Source organism: Microtus ochrogaster, chromosome 7, assembly GCF_000317375.1.
Source record: "Microtus ochrogaster isolate Prairie Vole_2 chromosome 7, MicOch1.0, whole genome shotgun sequence".
In the NCBI taxonomy this organism is placed as follows: Eukaryota; Metazoa; Chordata; class Mammalia; order Rodentia; family Cricetidae; genus Microtus; species Microtus ochrogaster.
In genome coordinates, this window is record NC_022014.1 from 57,521,721 (window position 1) to 57,540,492 (window position 18,772).

Sequence of the window (18,772 nt, forward strand, 5' to 3'; positions counted from 1 at the left end):
CACTACCTCCATCCGAATGACTGCAGGCAAGTCTTTGGGAGCACTACCTCCATCAGAATGACTGCAGGCAAGTCTGAGGGAGCACTACCTCCATCAGAATGACTGTAGGCAAGTCTGAGGGAGCACTACCTCCGTCAGAATGACTGCAGGCAAGTCTGTGGGAGTGTTTTTTTGATTGCTTATTGATACAGGAGGGTGGTGCCACCCCTGGGTACATAGTTCTAGGTTATATAAGAGAGCAAGCTGAACAAGCCACAGAGAACAAACCAGTTCCTTCATGGTCTCTATCTCAGCTCCTGCCTCCAGGTTCCTGCCTGACTTCCCTAGAGGATGGACTGGAATGTGTAAAGGAAAAGCAACCATGTTTCTTCTTGTCATGGTGTGGATCATAGCAACAGAAACATGCAACCCGGGACATGCATATATTTTGATATATTTTGATCATATTTACCCAGGTCCTTCCCCTGACACCTTTCAGATCCACCCTACCACCTTCTAAATTTGTGTCCGTGATATTCTATTTATTTATTTATTGAATAGCCCACGGATTCTAATTTGTTCTGCCCGTATACTAATGGGTGTGGGGCCATCCAATGAGAACTCTCTCCTCCAGTAGCCCTCAACTGTCAATACCTCCTTAGTTATAGGTGGGGTTTATAAAGGTATCACTGTTTGAAGTGATGATATTTTTTTAATCCTCACATGAAATTTATTCATCGCTCAATAACTTACTAAATAAAAGCAACTGTTTACAGCCTTATCATGGAGGCATGTGTTCATCAGTGTGACAGAGGTTGACGATGACAGACAAGGACCTGAGGATATGAGCCACACTCCCGAGGGGTAAAACAGATGACAAAGATGAATACCAGATTGAGGGAGTGAAAGTGCCTTCAAGACACGGGATGAAGCAGTGTAAACCAGTAGAGGATGTAGGGGGTGGTGGTGGGGCTGGGGACTGGTAAAGGGAGGGGCGCCAGGAAGGGCTTCCAGGAAGAAACAATACTTCAGTAAAGCCTAAGTGACATGAGAAGATAAGTCACAGAAATGTCCAGAGGAAGAATCTTCTAGGAAGAGGAGACAAAAGTGCAAAGCCCAGGGTGGGAATACGTTTGAGAGTTGTCAGATGCAGCAGGCAGGTGAGGGCAGAGCAGAGGGAGGAAGATGAGGAGGAAAGGGACCAGAGGAGAACACGGGGTTTGCTGCAGGAGCTGCTTGCCATTCTTGGGGAGCTGAGAAGGCCTGAGGAGGCTTGAACAAAGATATGCTGTGCTTGCACTACTAGTGGGATTCCTCTTACGGTTCCGTGTACACTGGGCCAGAAGCTGGAGGACTAGTCACCAGGTCAGTGAAGTTGGTGACATGATCTGGTAGAAGGTGGTGGAGGTGCTAAATGTACACCATTACTCTAGTGCTTAGCCATAGAGACCAGAAGGGCTGGGTCAGTTGACTGTGTCTTGCAACATGCATAGTAGTTGCGATGTGTCAGCGGCCAACGGCATGGCCACCTCAGCAGGCTGTGGCCGTTGGCAGGTGAGGACTTTAGTACTGTTTGTTAGAGGATGGCTTCTTCCCACACCTGCCTTTTATTACAACTCTCTTGAAAGAGGAAGCCAAACCTCTGAAAGCTACAGTCCCAAGCCCCCTCCACCACCGCTCATGTGTGTCATGGGCCTGTGAGAGCCCAGAGTTGCTCCCGGGGTCCATGCACCAGTCAAGCTACCCTTACCTTAAGATGTGGAATTGCTTGGCCTGTTTTTCTCATTAGGTGACCCTGGGATGCCATGCTTGGAGGTATCATTACTTTCTGGTTTGAGCTGTCCTCAAAATGACATGCAGGAGGCTATCAGTGTCAGTATCACCTGAGTGCTTGTTAGAAACACACATCTATAGACACTACACTGCATCCACTGAACCCAAACTCTAGGGATGGGGCCTACGAGTCTATGCATGAGGCTTGTCAGACTGTTCTGACTCTAGCTCACATTGCTGTATGTCCTGAGTTAACTCAACAATGGCTTCGCAAACCCTTTAAGATAGTAGCTATCCTTAGCCCATTCTTCAGAGGACCAAACAGAGGCTCCGAGACATGGAGCAACTTGAGCTCTTGCTGTACATGGTGAGCGGAGATATGAATATGGAGTTCTGTGATCCCAATCCTTCTTTATCAGCCTGCCTGCCTCTTCTCTCCACGGAGAGAGAATGCCCACACATGCAGTGGAGGGCTCCAAAAAAGGCCATACTTTCATTTTGGTCAAGGGTCTATTGAGTCAAAGAGATGATCTTCTGTTTGTGGGAGGGGTCTGGCTGTGATTCTAAAGAGCAAGGTGCTACGTGGAGGAATGCGAACTCTGACTTGAGACATGAGACAATGCTCTACGTAAGGGCCTGCTCTCCTGTGGCACTCACGTTCATCTGAGTGGTTCCCAGCCTCGCTCCCACAGCCCTCCTCCTCTGTTTCCTCATGGACTCTGTTGGAAGGGCCCCAGCCTCCTTGGAAATGCTCAAGATCACCACTGCTCCCTCTTTCTTCCTCCCTCGGTCTTCCCGTTTCTAAGTCCCTTTACCCATAATGCGTTTCCTTCATTCTGTATCTAATTTCCCAATATCTCTTACAATTTAAGATGTATTCACTTATTTTGAGATAAGTTCTCACTCTAGCCCAGTCTGGTCTGGAACTCACCACGTAGCCCAGGATGACCTTGAACTTCTGGTCATCCTCCTGCCTCAGCCTTTAATTTAAAAACATTTGTTTTTTGAGACAGGGTGTCATGTATTCAGGCTAGCCTTGAGGTCTGTAGCCAAGGCTGGCCTTGAACCCTTGATATTTCTACCTTCACCTCCCAAATGCTGGCACTATAGACATTCATTGCCATGTCTCTTTCACCTACTTCGGAAGTTTTTGATGACCTTTTGCTGGGCATCCAAAACCTCTTTACGCATTTCTTCTGTCATTATATTGTGATGTAATGATGCTTTGAGTGGATATTTTACCACGGACAACCCAGGGACGCTTTGCAGACTGAGTCTGAGTCTCATCCATTCATGTGGCTGGGAATGGAGGAAGGGTATGCACAGGTGAATTTTGGGTCATTCTGACAAGGAGAAGGACTGCATTGTGGCCGTTGTTGGCTATTGGCTTCATCAACGACACGTGATCTGAACAGGGCTGTACTGAAGGTGAAAGAGAGAGATGGGCTTGGGAACCAGGCTAAAGAAATACTTACTATCAAGGGTGTTAGACATATGCATTGATCCTAGCCTAGGCCGACTGGGGTTGATGTAGATCACAGCTTAAACATTAGTGGTAGATACCTATCCTCCCAAGGGCCACTGAATCCTTTTGCTGGTTGCATAGCAAGGGGAAAAATTAGAGTAGATTTTGAGCCAGAAATCTGGAACTCTGGTCTGCCCTGCTTGCTTTCTGTCCTTGAAGAAATTATTTTGCTTCTCTGGATTTTGTAGCTGCTGTGGACTATGAAAAACTAAATAAAGTAAGCATTTTATTGTCCTTTGATTTAGTTGCTTTGGTTTGGGAGAGAGTGTCATCACCTAGCCTAGAATGACCTTGAATTCAAGATCACCACCCCCCCCCCTCCACTCGTGTTTGGATTACAGGCGTGTACTGCCATGCCTGGGAGTACTATATATATTTTAGCCTTTCTGTACCTGGTAGTCCCCAACACCCATGGAGGAAACAGCCCACGATTCTATGAACGAATGGGTGTCCTTTATTGTGTGTGACCTCAGAACGTCAGAGCCCTGTTTAGGGAGATGGGGTGGTGAGGGGCAGATGTAGAATGACATTCTTTAAGTAGAAGGAGAAGGGAGAGAAGCGTCCTGTAAGGATTTGCCTTTTCCTATGAGTAAGGAGAAAGGGAAGCGTGAAGCAGAGAGGGCTGGGGAACCGTGTCATTGTCTTTGGATTCACATTTGGCTCCACAGTTCTGGCCTCTCTCCAATCCCCCAGAGCTCTTGGCTGAGAAGATGGAAAACCAAAGAAAAGAGCACAGGCCTCGGGCAGCTGCTCTTGCCGCGCTGCAGAGGACTCCTCGCTATTTAGAGTCCAACTGTTCCACTTTCCCCGGCTCGCCCCTGGCATTCCAGCGCACAAGCACTTTGTGGGGGAAAGACTGCATAACGCTGATGGTGGTTTTCAGCACACTCAGAATTCGTGTTTCTGTGAGACTGAGGTTGCACAGTCCCCGGTCTGCCCTGCTCAGACAATGGACACAGCACTCAGGTACTGGGAGCCCTTCAACCTGAGGAGGGCTCTTGACCTGTGTTCTGGATCCTGGCAGGGCTGTGTTGTGACCCTGGGACCATGGACAAGATGCTGTACTTTCTCTTTTAAAGTATAGCCATGCCTGAACCAGGGAAGTGTTTGATGCCTCTCAGACCTTGGGCATCATAGACTTTGACATCAGAGCAAGAAACATCCTATTTTGGGACTACGTGACTTTCCCATGCACCCAAGCTTCTAGAGGAACTGTTTCTCAGCTGTGCTATTGTTTCCTTTTTGGGCCTGGTTACTCTTTATTGTGAACAGCCATTTCACACATGTAGATGGCTAGCGGCAACCTGGGCATCGCCTGGGATCATTTCCCATTCACCATAACTTCAGAAATGCTTCCAGACATTACCAGAGATTTCCTGCAGAGCATAGTTGCCTCTGAGAGAAAAACCACTGATCTGGACCCAGACTGTGGGGAACACAGAGCTAATAAAAATGGCGCCAGGGCTTCACGCTGGCCATCAGGTGGTAGTCACAGAGACAAGGCAGGGTAGTGCTCTACAATCCAGGAAGAGTCTCTGGCCCAGACTAAACTACCAGAAGCCAGTTCAGTGACACAAATGTTATCCTTGGGCCGTGAGTTTAATCCGTGGTTTAATTCCCTAAAACAAATCTTCAGTGATTTAAATGACTAGCATTAAAAATTATTGAAAAAAAAAGTGATCATGGGAAGATGCACGTGAAGGCAGGTACTTGTGGAGGCCGGAAGATGGTGCTGGAGACCCTGTAGCTGGAGGTGTGGGCAGTGGTGAGCCTCCCAACATGGGTGCTGGGGCTTTTGCAGGAGCAGCAAGCATTCTTGGCCGCTTGATCATCTGTCCAGCTCCTTGATTAGCACTTCACAGATTAGGCATCTTCATTGCAATTTTATGATGAATATTGGATTTGTCAGCTAATCAGGTGAAAAAACCCTAATCTCTTAAGAGACACTTAATAACCATTTAGAGTATGGGAGATTTGATTAGGAAAGACTGAAGGTGCTATGTTAGGTAAAGCCATGAACTTTAAATGTCTTAAAAAAATCCGATAGTCAAATCCATTTTACCAGGAAAGGGTTTTCAGTGGGAAGCTTAATCTTTGAAGTGCTTATTTTGTTTCCTTTGAGTTCTAAGACAAATCCTGCCCTTGCTTTATTCCTTTCTGGAAACATCTGTTGTTAGTGTTTAAGAAGGAAGGAGACGAAGGCTTTAAAGATGGAAACCTGCACATCCCAGAAGTCGCCTGGAAGGCCAGTTTTGAGTCTTATTTTCTTGAGACCCCGTGTTTGTTTCTGTAAAATGGGAATACAGTCACCCCTCCCTCTATTTGGGCTCTCCATCCACACACTCAACCAGAAATGAATAAGACGTATTCGGAGGAAACAATTTCCTCTGTATTGAACAGGTCCACACTATTCTTTTATGTCATTCTGCATGTAATGCAGCATAGCAATTATGTACATAGCATCACATGGTAACAGGAAGACACATGCAGGTTATATGTAAATGCTACACTAGGTTATGTAAAGGACTTAAGCATCCTTGTATTTTGATATCCACATGGCAAATAAAACTAGTCCCTAGAAGAAAGATGGTTGTAATATGGTGAAAGAGGCTCAGAGAACTTATAGGCAGTGTGACCTAACAGCACAACTAGAAAGATCTAGGAGTATGATGTTCCTAGAGGGAGATGGAAGAGGCCGGCAAAGGGTGCCTGACCCAGGAACTAAAGGATGAGAGGAAGCCATTACACACAGACCCGGCTTGAACACTTTGGGCCCTGAGCCAGCAAAGACCCTGCAGTAGGCACAGCATGCTGGTGTGGGTATCAGAAGGGTGCCCAGTGAGACTGAAGCAGAGCCTGAGGGAGGGTAGGGAAAGGATGGTCAGAAGGCAAGCAGGGGTGCAGAGGAGGTCCTCTAGGTAGGCGAAGCAGATGTTTGCCTTGATTCTAATTGTGTGAGAATTCTCCGAGGGAATGATGGATCTGATTTACAACAGACGTGTCCCCTAGCTACTGGGTTGGAGGACCAAGGATCATGGAGATGGGATTAGAAGCATAGAGACCCACGCACTTGGTGTCTACTCTCATTATCCTGGTACGTAGGAGGTCCAGCCCAGTGCCGGCACACTTAGGAACTGTCATTCTTACATGAATCAAAGAACTGCAGATCTCAATCTGCAGATTCCATCCTCTGATGATCTAGTCTAATATGCCTATGCCTCTAGAGATCTTGCTTGGATGGAAAGATGTGGAATGGCCTCAGATACCTGTGCTTAGCCATGAGTTCCTCTTCTATCTCACCTGGACTTGCTCGGCTTTCTCCTCCAGAAGAGAGAGCCAGTGCCCAGCCAGCTGCTGGTGACCTGCAGGCCAAGTCCTCTTCCCATACACTAGGAGTATGGTTTTCTCATCTGGGAGCAAGCTGGGATCCTGCATATGGCTCCAGATACATTTATCACAAGGCCTTTGGAATCTGAGGAAAATCCTTGCCCAACCCAATAACAGAACTAAGTTGCCCTTTGGAACCACCTCCCACCTGACTGACTCGTTGGCGCATGTGCATGCATTAACCACGGCATTATGCAGTGGACTCACCAAACACTGCCTTTCACTGGGTGAAGAGACTGGACTCTTTAGATTTAATAACCATGTCTTTCAGAGTCTCTCAAGTCCCTAGCTTGGCTCTGCTAAATGCACAGACAAGGTGAGGTATTAATTAACAAGTGAGATAAATGCCCAATTTACATCCTTGAATCAAGTCAAACCAATTTGGATGGTGAAGGGATGGGAAGGAGGGTGAAGGAGCTGTGGGCATGGGGCAGATTTCATCGGTTTCGAGTGTTCTGGGCACAGTCCAGAGTTATGCCTCCTCATTTGGACTTGGCTGGAGTGCCTTGGATGATGTGCCCAGAGCTCAGGCCAGCATCTGTATCTCTTAACCCAAGGCGGCCTCCTCTGGAGCAAAACAAGGAACCAAACCTTGCCAGGGGAGGCAGAGTAGATAGCAGGGTTCTGGACGGAAACTGGAGTGGTGTCTAATTTATACAGAGAAATGAAGACGCCGCTAGTGGATTGAGGAGCCTTTCTATGGCTCATTCTACTCTGTGACTTGGAGAATTCCCCCAGGGATGGGATGAAAACTCTGGACTTGACTTTTGAGATGTGCCTTCTCTCATCCCATTAATGTCACATTCCGTGACAGTCCTTTCTCATGGTTCCTACCAAGGTACTCTCTCTCCCTTGGTCACTTCTCATGCTCTGGATTATCGAAGTAATGACAGTCTTTGTGTACCCCATCTTTTCAGATGGAGAGTGACCCGTCTAATATTTCCCAGCAGTCAGTTTCTATGGGTGAACATTTGGTAGACTCTGGAAATGTTCGTTAAACTGAGAGTGAATAACTTCACAGGGGCTGGATGCTTGGAGGGATGGATGAGTGGAGGGGCAGGTGGACGGATGAATTCCAAGGCATATGGAAGAAAGGATGGATGGAAGGGTCACTCATGACAGGGAGTTCAGGGCTTTTCAACTTTGAATCAAACATCGTTCCCTGCTCCAGCTAGTGACAGAGAAATAGTTTTAAAACACCCTTGGTAGACGAGGCAGGTGTGGGGTGCATGCTTGGAGTTTAGGAAGGTGGCAGGGAGGAAGAGGGATAAAGCATATGACACACACATATGGACATGTTACAATGAGTCTACTCCAGTAAAAACAAGATGAGAAGACAGTCTCATCGCCTTCCAGTTACGCAGGAACTAAACCTGAGATAATTTATGCTTTTTCTCCTAATTGTTTCTTCCTCTCCTCATTTTACTCCTCACCTTCTCTGGGATTGAAGTGGGGAAGGATCTGGGGTAGGTGTAGGTACAATGACATAGGCCTGGGCTAGCCACCCCAGGAGGAAGCGCCACTTAAAATGGTTCCCCCAATATGTGGCTTGTGGGACACTCTTTGGGTGGTTGGTGGCATGTAGATGACTGTACTGGAAATCTGACTTAACTGACACTCAAAATGCAGGGATCAAGACACCTGACTCCAAGGTCTCCACGGGGCTCTCCACAGCACTGAAGTTTAAGGAGATGGGTTAGACTCTTCGCAGCTGTATGCATTATGGGAAAGTCACTGGTTGGAGTCTGTTATATGATTGTCTCTAGAAATTCTAGAAAGCAGCATTAATAGGAACACTATTGAGGCCAGCCCTGGCCAACCTGCCTGTGCATTCTACAAACCGAGCATCTGTCAAATGCGTAGCACGCATTTGCTCGCTTAAACTTATACTAACTCATGGAGTTGACATAATCACACCCGTTTTCTTTTTTCCAGACAAGCAAATTGAGACTTTCAGAAGTAACTTGCTGAGCCTCAGTTATCTCAACACAGGCTAATTCTGAAGACCAGAGGCTGCAATCCTATGATGCCACAGGGTCACACTACAGAAGCAAGGGAGAAAGGGTGAGATGCCATCTCACGCTGTGCTGAAAAAAGAACGAAGGGGAGATGACGGTTCTCCCTTGCAGCCATGAGGACAGCGACACAGGCAGCACAGGTAAACAGAATGTGAGTAGCATAGGAGGGGCGTTCTTCTGCCTCTCCAGCTGTAGGCTGATGAGGTCACAACCCTGTCTTGTCAGGATTGCAGTGTCGTTCCGTGCAACCAAGTGAACAGGGAACTTGATCTAGCCTACAGGAGCTTCAGGCAGACTCCCATGTAGGCTGGAAATGATGGACTTGGGGGCATTTAGCACATAGAAGCTGGGTGTCCTGCTTCTAAGTCCTGGGGGACAAAGGGGCCTCTAGGGAGTGAGTAGAGGCTCTCCAGGCCAGACAGTCTAACGATGCCTCCTCACCTTGCTGTTCCCACTTGGAGAGGAAATCTACATCTCTCCCTCCTACCCCTGGCTGTGATGAACTAGAGTTCACACCTCTGCCTTGGTGGTGATAATTAAATATTATCCACCTGTCACTTGGCACACATGTTGTGTGTATTCTCAGACTTTAATGAGCTGGTATTTGTCTCCTGTAAGCAAAAATATTTCTTTGACTCTCTCTCTCTCTCTCTCTTTTTTTTTTTTTCTCAAATTGGGGTGAGTGGTTCAAGTGAAGAGCTCTTGCTTTTAAAATGACAGTCTCTGGCCAGCATGTCTGTGGACGGTCTCCACTGTTTTGGTTTTCTTTTCCTTTGGCAGGGACAATGACACTCAAAGTTTGTCCCTTCTAAAATGGCCATTGCCTTCTGTTATGTAAGCAGCCACATGGCTGGTGAGTATTGTAGCAAGTGATGAGAACTCAGAGGTATGGGGTCACCATGTATGTTGTTGTGGGGACACTGTAAGGTGACCTTTTCTGACAGGGTTTCTCAGCTAACTACCGAAGAAATTGTCCCCAGATCTCCAAAAGAAGCAGTTTTATCTATGTGCATTGAAAGAGAAATTAAGACGTTATACAAAATGAATGTTTTAGAACAGTGGATCTCAAAGGAAATCTACATCCGAGCCACCTGGAGATTTACTAGATTTTCAAATTCTTGTACCCTTCTAGCGACTCATGAGCTCAGAAACTCAGTGATGGGGTCAGGTCTTAGTCGCCAAGGTGTAATCAAATCCTTTAGGTCCTTTCCGAGCTACTAGGGAATAGGAAGAAAGTACAATGCATTCAATTCAACCCCGGCTGATGAAGTCAGTAAAGAACTTCAAATACCTCTACCAGCGTTTGTGTTTGTAACTATCTCAGCCTCAGTTTAGAATTTAAAAAAAAAAACCCATCACTTTAAACTGAGGATCTTTTCCACCCCCTACTCTCAATGTCTAGTGATGGGAATGACTGGCCTTTTCCAGTTCCCTTTGGAAGAACGCTCTATTATCTCCCCCATTCATGAGATTTATGACAAGTGTGTTCTTCGCAGCTGCTCCCTGAGCTGGCACTCATGTTCTGCTTGGATGCCTCTCTGACCCAATGCCAGGTTTCTAAAGCACACAGTCCTTTCTGAGGACTCCCAGCACAGGAGAGAACCAGGTACTCCAGAGGCAGGAGAGCCAGGGGCACCCACCCCCGAAACGTACGTGGAGAGAAACGGTGAGCTCACTGCCCCTAGGTCTGGGGTTGGTGAGAGGAACTTTAATATTTACCAATAAACAGCAAAGTGCTTAGCACACCTCCTAGGGAAGTAATTAACCATAGAGAGAACACCCTGCGCCGAGGCATCTCCTCCAAAAAAAGAACTCACTTAATTGTGAATTGCTTACGCCAGGTGAGAGAGAACCGGTGTCTACCCCCTCACCTGACATAAGCAACTCTGAACTAACTGGGAGTTTCTTTTTATAAACACAGTGCAGAGACTTTCTTCTTGGTGGTAATTACTTCCTCGGGAGGTTGCGTTAATAGTTCCCATAAGAAGACCATTATTGTCTTTAGCATAATCACGGCCTCATTTGCTTTTGTCCTAGCCTTTCCAGTACGTGGGCTCTGCCTCTTCAAGGGATCCTGAGTTGTGCCTATCAAGCAAGCCCTTCAGCCTGGGGATCAGGTACCTCGGGTGGGGAACCAGGATCAAGGTGAAGCTGACAGAGAGGGAGGCAGATGGCGCAGGGCCTGTTGGGGACCCAGACCACCCAGGAACCTCTTCTCTTCTGTGTTCCGCTTTCCAGCAATTTGCTATGCTTTCAGCTGCTGACACCCCAACAGGGAAGGGAGTCAGGGAAGCGGCTCCTTTGAGGAGGCAGAAGGAGCTGATCTATGAGCAGCCTCGGTGCTCGGTGAAATCACCAGGGAGGCAGAAGCAAAAAAGTCATTGGATTTCAACTCTCAAAAAATGCCTCTCGTCATGATGCCTCACCTTGGTTTAAAAAAAAAAAAATGAAAGGGAGTGGCTTCTATTCGGGTTTTGTTTCAGGAGAGAGAAAACGAGCGAAGGACAGTGCCACAGAGGCATCTGCCCTGTGGAATTCTTTGATCAGGAGCTTGTATCAGTGTAAGTATGTCTGTTTGTTCACAAATTATCTATGTACACAAAGGCAATCATTATGGAAATCGCCAGACGTCCATTAAGAGGATGAAGAAAAAGGAGAAAATTGGATGTCTAATATTCTCCTTTGTTTCTTACCAGGATGCACCCTACTGTGGACACCCGCAGATGACTCCAGTGGCCATGAAACAGGTGGCTTTGATGTTGGAGGGCGAGGCATGCATAATCTGTGATTGTCACAGTGGGATCGTAAACTCCCTTGGTAGGTCAGATAGCTGCACTTGGAGATCCTTCCACCCCTGAAACAACTTCATGTGAACTCACCCTGCCTGTGAGTCTTTTGGGTGGGGGAGGGCCACATACCTACACTGATGATATGGACAATATACGGTATTTGAGCTTAGGATGCTGGGCAGAGGAAGGCAGATCTCTGTGAGTTCAAGTCTAGCCTGGTCTACTGATCTCCAAGTGTGTCTTCCCAAGAGGCTTGCTACCTCAGCTGTAAGAAACTAATACAAGCTGGGAGGTGGTGATGAGCGCCTTTAATCCCAGTACTTGGGAGGCAGAGGCAGGTGGATCTCTGTGTGTTCAAGGCTAGCTTGGTCTACAGAGCAAGTTCCAGGATAGCCAGAGCTACACAGAGAATCCTTGTCTTGAAAACCCAAAAACAAAACAAACAAGCAAAAATAGGAGATTTCATGCCCCACATGCTAAGAACCCTACTTAGCTTCCGAGCCCTATCATTACACTGGAATGTGTCCCAGAAGACTCAGCTCGAAGGTTCAGAACAAGGGTGGTAGTACTCAACCATGCCATCTGACTGTACAGACCTAGTCTCAGAAACTAGCAGGGTTAAACTGGGTCAGTATTAACATGGCAGAAGAGAGGGTGGCGAACCTCCCTGTAAGGGATTCAGAGCAAATGTTTGGCACCCGATGGCTGTGTAGGCTCTCTCACTGTGTAGGCTCCACTCAGCTCCGTGGTTAAGGTTGAACACAGAGTAGAGCTGTACACAAAATATAAACGAGGGCAGATGAGATGGCTCATGGGCAGTCTGGGTTTGATCCTTGGGACCCACAAGGTAGGAGGAGAAAACTGACTTCCACAACTGATCCACTGACCTCGACAAAGCTGTGGTACTCATGTTCCCCTTCCCCTCCGCACACACAAGGCCAAAGACATGTCAAGAAATTAAAAACTAGTATAAACTAATAAACACCACCACCTTCCTGTGCAAAGGACGGCGTAGGTTAAGGGTTTAACGCTTCACCATGCAAGATAAAACAGTTTGTGAGATCTGCGAAGCCGTAAGAGTGTCTATAGCTAAAGATACTGTATTATATACTTAGAATTTGCTAAGAGGGCCGATGGCAACCCCACCTGTAGAAAGTAAGACTAAAGATGGTGGATATAACTCTGAGTGGTGATGGCCATGCTATTTTTTGTGAGTGTATGTTATACTCCTAAATTCATCGAGATATGCATAGCTTTTTATATATAAATCACACGTCAATAAAGTAGTTAGAAAAATAAGTGTAGATATTTAGTTTGAAATTTGTGTACTTTTCTGTGTGATGAAATATTCTTTAGATTATTTTCCCTCAGCCATCAAGAAAATGTTAAAAACCTTTTCTTTTCCCTTACAAATTGGGTTTGGTTCACAGTCTATAGTTGGATGATCACAGATTAGAACACATCCCTTTGTTCCAGAGCTGGGTTTGGGTCCTGGTTTCATGCTATATTGTCTTTAGAAGTAATGGAGCTGCTCTTTAGGTCTCGGTTGCCACATCTGCAAACTGACATCTCATAGGGCTGTCAGGATGAAGGGGCACTTGGCTTATGTCATCCTAGTGCTGTGTGAGGCTCCAACTGTCACCACCATTGTCAGTGACCATAACTGGCCACCCTGAAAGGTCTGGCAGGACCATTCACCCGGAAGGCAATAACCAGAATGCAGCTACCTCTTTGCAATGATGAATATTTGAGAATACAAAGCCAATACCAAACCCTAGGTTGTGTCTCCAAGAGTCCTCCTGGCCCAAGGACATGTGTTCTCTGTTGTGTTGGTTTCAAAGGAAACATTACCACATTTGACAGTAGTATGGAAGAGATCGTTCAGGAGAATGACTCATGACGAAAGCACATACAACACACTTCTTGAGGGGATGGGAATTAGAAGATGCTTGCTCACCTCCCTCATTATCCTTGTTATCAGCACAGGAGGTTTCCATGGCAACGTTGCATCCGGGCCCTCTCCAGCCGGTCTGGCAGACACACTGCCAGCTGTTCTGACCCAGTGTGCATCTCCCGTTACCGTTGCACAAATCAGGGCAGCCATCTGGTTGGAGAAATGGAGAGAATGAGAAGGAGGGACATGAGGCCGCGCTGGGGAAGCAGGGGAGTCATGCAGAAGGGGAACAAGCCTGCAGGGCAGCCACTGGGCCAGCCTCACAGTGGGGCCCATACCTGCTGTCCAAAGAGTCAGGGGAAGCAGGCCATGCATGCAGGTGCAAGAAGGAGTTGGGGCACAGATGCAGGGGTTTCCCAGTGACAACTGACCTGGGTGCAGGGGACAGAGCAATCTTGCAAGTGGGGAGGGAATTCAGTGCACATCCCAGACAACTGTACCAGTGCTGGCCTGACAACCATACTAGCTAGGCTCTCATTTTCAGTCAGTGGCTCAGAATGCGTGGTATCTTGAGAAAAGCCTGCCCATCTTCCCTCCCTTCCTTCCTTCCTTCCTTCCTTCCTTCCTTCCTTCCTTCCTTCCTTCCTTCCTTCCTTCTTCTTCTTTCATTCTTCCCTCCATTTCCTTATTCTTTCTCTCCCTCTTTCACTTTCTACCTCCCTTTCTTTGTTTTTAATGCCTTCTACATACAAGAAAAAAAATTCCCTACAAGCCCAGAGTCAAAATGTCCTCCATCTTGCAGAATTTTAAAGATAGATTTACATATGATTTTCAAGAGCTTCTTGTGACCAAGAAAGAACTGGATAGTGCTGCTGGCCATTTTTTTTATTCTTGTAATAGCTTTAAGGGACACTTCCAAATGTTGGCTGCTTATCACCACCTATTTATGGTAGATTTAAAACTAGAGCAGGATTTAAAGGCCAAGGGAGGGGTAAGGACTGGATGACTGGGGACAGGATAGAGGAGATCTTGTGTCCACAGGGGAAGGGCAGTGGAATCTACCCAGTTCTGATTTCATAGCTTTCTTTTCTTTCTTTCCCTCCACCCTTTCCTTAGTGTGTGAAATCAGCAGCCTATTTTATTTCCTAAAAGCTCCAACATCCACAGCAACTGTAGCATAGACTCCCCAACCCGGAGCTCTGGCAGAGGGAGCTGGGTGAGAAGAAAAGGGAAAGTGATATGGCCTGAGTCTTGTCACCCAAGCCACCATGGCCCTTTGTGAACTGGCCAGACGCAGAGGACCCGTGGCATGTGCCGACTCTCCTAAGACCTACTTGCTGGTAAGAATTTCTAGGCCTCTTCTCATTTTTCTTTCTTTGAGCAGTTTTATTGAGGCATAATCTACCTACGGTAAAATTTACCTGTTGTGCATGCACGCTGCAATGACACCTGGGGAAGTTATGGAGTTGTGCAATTGGAGGTATATCTTCTTGCTTCATTTAAATACACTCCAATGACCATTAATTTAGCTGTCCCTGTAAGTAACTATCTGAACATCTTGAAAACTCCCTCTCCCTCTGTGACCTCTTCCATTTCCAGAGCTGTTTCTCAACTACACCAATGCAGGCCTGCCTGACATCAAAGCTCCTTCTGATGATAGTGGGAATTGGCCTGGAAGTCTGCATCTTCCAGGGCATTCCAAAGGCCTTCACTGGCCTTCCTCTTCTCTTCTTTCAAACATCCCTCACATGGGTGCTGATAAACCTAGTTTGCCCATGTGGCAGCAGTGTGAGTTGAAGGAACTCCCAGGAAGAAAGGTCCAAGGCTCCACCATGGAGTTTGACTGCTGTAGGAAATGTCAGTCTGGGCTTGCTCTCTCCCATCCTGTGTAGCTTAGGATCAGAGTGAGTAGGGTAAGCAATAGGAAAGTCCTCCGGGGGAGGTCTCTGGAGGACAGCTGTGCTGAGGGGAAACAAGGAGCCTGGAGCAGGGGCTCTGGCTTGCTGCTAATTCTAGCAGTGTGCACACGTGCCTGGGTCTCCATGCCTGCCCTTACAAAGTCCAGCTCAGGATTCTACAGCCTTCCTTACCAATGAGGTTACTGTGGCCCTGTCTGGGGAACCACGGATGTCCCTCCTGATCACACCCTGAGACAGTGCTCCAGGGAATTCCTTCCCCACTTCCAGGGATGTACCATCAACACTTCTGTGGGAGCAAAATGGTGCTTGGGAGGAAAAGCCCGAGGGACATTGGATGAGTCGTCAGGGAGAAAGAGATCCTGGCCAATCTGCATCCACCTTCTGCCTTACAGTCACCACCAGAGGAGTGTGCAGAAAGAGGTCAGAGAGAGTGCCCTACATGACAGACCTCTGAACATTTGCTTGGCATGGTTTCTGGTATATGCGCTTTGCCATTTAGCTACTCTGAGGCCTCATGTCTTACTGAAATCATGCCCAGAGTCTCAACGGAAGGCTCATTGTGTAGGAAACCCACGTCCACCACATAAAATTTAAATTTGCCAAGAGCCCCAGCATGTCAGTCAGAGATATGTGCTCAAAATATGTATGCTCCTCTATGGAATGAGGCCCCCCCCCCTCTTTTCATTCTGACCAACTGAAGTGAGATAAACAGGGCAGAGTAGCGAGTTTTCGCCACTTCCTGCGAGGAAGATGAAAACACGAACAGTGGGGAGCTGGCAAATCTCTGAGAAGTTTCAGGGCAGCTGGGAATTAATGGACAGGACTTTGCTTTTAGCTTGAAGAGGAAGAAAGCAGTCTTGGTAGGTGCGTGGCGTTGCTAGGCAACCCCAAGCTAGCCCTAGCGCAAGTTCATTCGGCTGGTGGCCTTCCCGAGGAGGAGGCGATTCTCCGTGTTTGTAAAGAGCAAAGCCAGCTTCTGCTTAAGGAAAAACAAAACCCAGGAAGGAATTAGTCTGGAGGGTAAATGGGCATCAGGTGGCAGCTTTTCTCTCGAGAGGATGCTTTGACTGAAGTTGGAATTGGCTTATGGGCTCATACTTGGGCATCCAAGAAAGCGCTGTATGGAGTCCTTCCGAGTTTCAGGCCGGCTCTCGGATTTCCTTGAGTGCCGGCCTCTAAATGACTGGTTTAGCATCCCGGAAGGCAACTCTGTTTGGGTGCTTATCTCCTCAGCTAGGAAGAACTGATGGCTGCCCGGGGCCTTCAGGCTCTATTGTGACCCTGGATCAGTGATTCTTAACACAGGATTTATAAAAGATTTCCCTCTCTTTCTCTGGGGGACATCTGACAAGGTCTGGAGACAGTTTTGATGGTCATGTTTAGGGGTAATGACACTTGAAACCTCATGGGTAGAGCCTGGGGGGTGCCGTTCAACATGCCAAAGGCCCAGAAGAACCCCTCCCCACCCTCCAAGAATAGCACAGGTTCAAATGTCAGCAGTCCTGAGGTTGAAAACCACGGCTTTGTTAGATCTCAGACATGGTTGTTGTTGATTCACAGAGCCTTGCCTGACCTCAGCCTAACAGTGAGGGCTTGGACAAACAGGAGTCATTCCCGCCTGTCCTTCTGAATCTCTTCCAACAGCCACGAGGAGGTAGAGGGAACCTTCCTTTCCAACACAGGGCCTCTCCTCAGGAAAAGTTTCCAAGGACACAGTAACATGGCTGGTATTGTCACCTCCTATCCTATCCATAGCTGATACACACACATGCAGTAATCTCTACACAGACCAAAGCCCCACCACTAGACTCTTATGATGCCTGATTTTCAACCCTTTCAGTCCTCTCTAGCCCTGGATTCCGGCTCTGAGTTCCTCAGTCTTGTCTGTTCACCTCAAAATCGGGAAACTTCAACCTCTTTCCTTTTGTCCCCTCTAAACTGGTTCCTTGATCCACCAAGGCTCCTGAATCTATTCACTGCCAGGACCCAAGGCGGGCAGCCGCTCTCCTGCCACAGCTTCTCTCCTCTCTTGTAGCTAATTCCAATCTCCACTGCGAAATTTGCCTTTTAACTCCGAGCTAAGAAGCAATGCTACTGCTGGAGACAGCCTGGATGTGTCCTAAGAGTCCATGTTTGAAAGCTGCATCCTCAGTCTGCTGGTGGGAGATGTGTGGAACCTTCAGAAAGTGGGACCTTGGAGGGAGGTCCTCAGGTTATTGGGAGCGCCTCTACGGAGCACAGTGCGGCCTCAGCTTTTCTGTGGGCTCCTGTTTAAGATGCTACAGAGAGGCACAGCCAATGGGGACCCTTTCTCACACTCTACATGTAGCGTTCAGATTTTCAGTCTCTTTTTAAAATAAAGGCATTTTTTTTTCTTGTACTAATGCAAAATGTAATGAAAAAAAAAAAAGGAATACACAGCCACACCCGTCCTTCCTTTTAAATATCTCAGAATCTGCTCCCTGTTAATATTATGTTAATTTTGGTTTGGACTCCTAATTTCGCTCCATCCTGGACACTGCCGAAAGCACAGCCGCTTTCCATGGGGAAAGTCCTTAACGTGGTCCTGAGACCCTCCTGAACTGGCTCCCACCCTACTGCCCTACCCCAGAATTACTTTCGGTTTTGGCCACATACTCACTTCCCCAGCTCTACCCCACCCTTCATATCCCTGTTGGGAAGACATTCACATTTAGAAGCCCCATTTTTTTTTTTTGTGTTATCCTACCTGCCCCTCTCTCATTATTGACTAGCACGTAATTGATGTGGGCTAGGCCACACAGCCAACCTATGACCCGCTGCCAGAGTGCCGAAGACGGTGGGCTTTGCCGTTAACTACAATTTGAATGGTGTTCCTAGGACTTCTCAGCACTAAACTGAACGGCTGTCCTGGGCATGGCCATTGTGTTGTTCACCTGCCAGATGAGGGACCATCTCTAACTTATTTACTGCTGGATTGTAGTACTCAGTGGGTAGCTGAAGGGAACAAATGAATGAATGAATGAATGAATGAATGAATGAAATGTCTGAGTGAAACTAGCGGAGCCAGTAGAAATGCAATCGGTTCTGAGACCTTATATATAAATCCTAAAGCACTGGAGAAAAGAAGCAGAGTGAGGGCTTGTTGACAGAGCTAACCAGCTAGGCAGGCTTTTTGACTTAAACAAAAGTTAGGCATTAGCAAAATAATGTCTAGGGCCCAGAATAAAAGGGGAGCGTAAGTGGGTTTGAAGACAACTATAATTACCATAAAAACACTTTTCTAAGACAGCATCAAGATGTGTTCTGCGGTGTGTGGCAATTTACAGGTAGACGTGCGTGGCTAATACTGTTTGGGAAGGAAGGACAGGCGAATGGGCTTTTAATGGGCCGATGGGCGCACTGGAGACGATGCGCCCCAATGCAGCAAAGGCAAGCGAGAACACAAACAGCCTACATGGAAACACCGATGACAAAGAAAGCTGCACAATTGCCACCTCCCTGCTCAG

The 18,772-nt window shown here is 47.3% G+C and overlaps 1 protein-coding gene across 11 annotated transcripts in view; it reads right to left on the reverse strand.

Annotated features, from left to right (window-relative positions):
* Tenm2 (teneurin transmembrane protein 2) overlaps positions 1-18,772 on the reverse strand; it is a 1,251,952-nt gene that overhangs the window by 91,866 nt on the left and 1,141,314 nt on the right. For all 11 annotated transcript variants that reach the window (XM_026780485.1, XM_026780490.1, XM_026780489.1 and 8 more), the window contains one exon: positions 13,429-13,575. In XM_026780485.1, the coding sequence (XP_026636286.1) occupies positions 13,429-13,575 (147 nt within the window). The remainder of the gene's footprint in view (positions 1-13,428; positions 13,576-18,772) is intronic.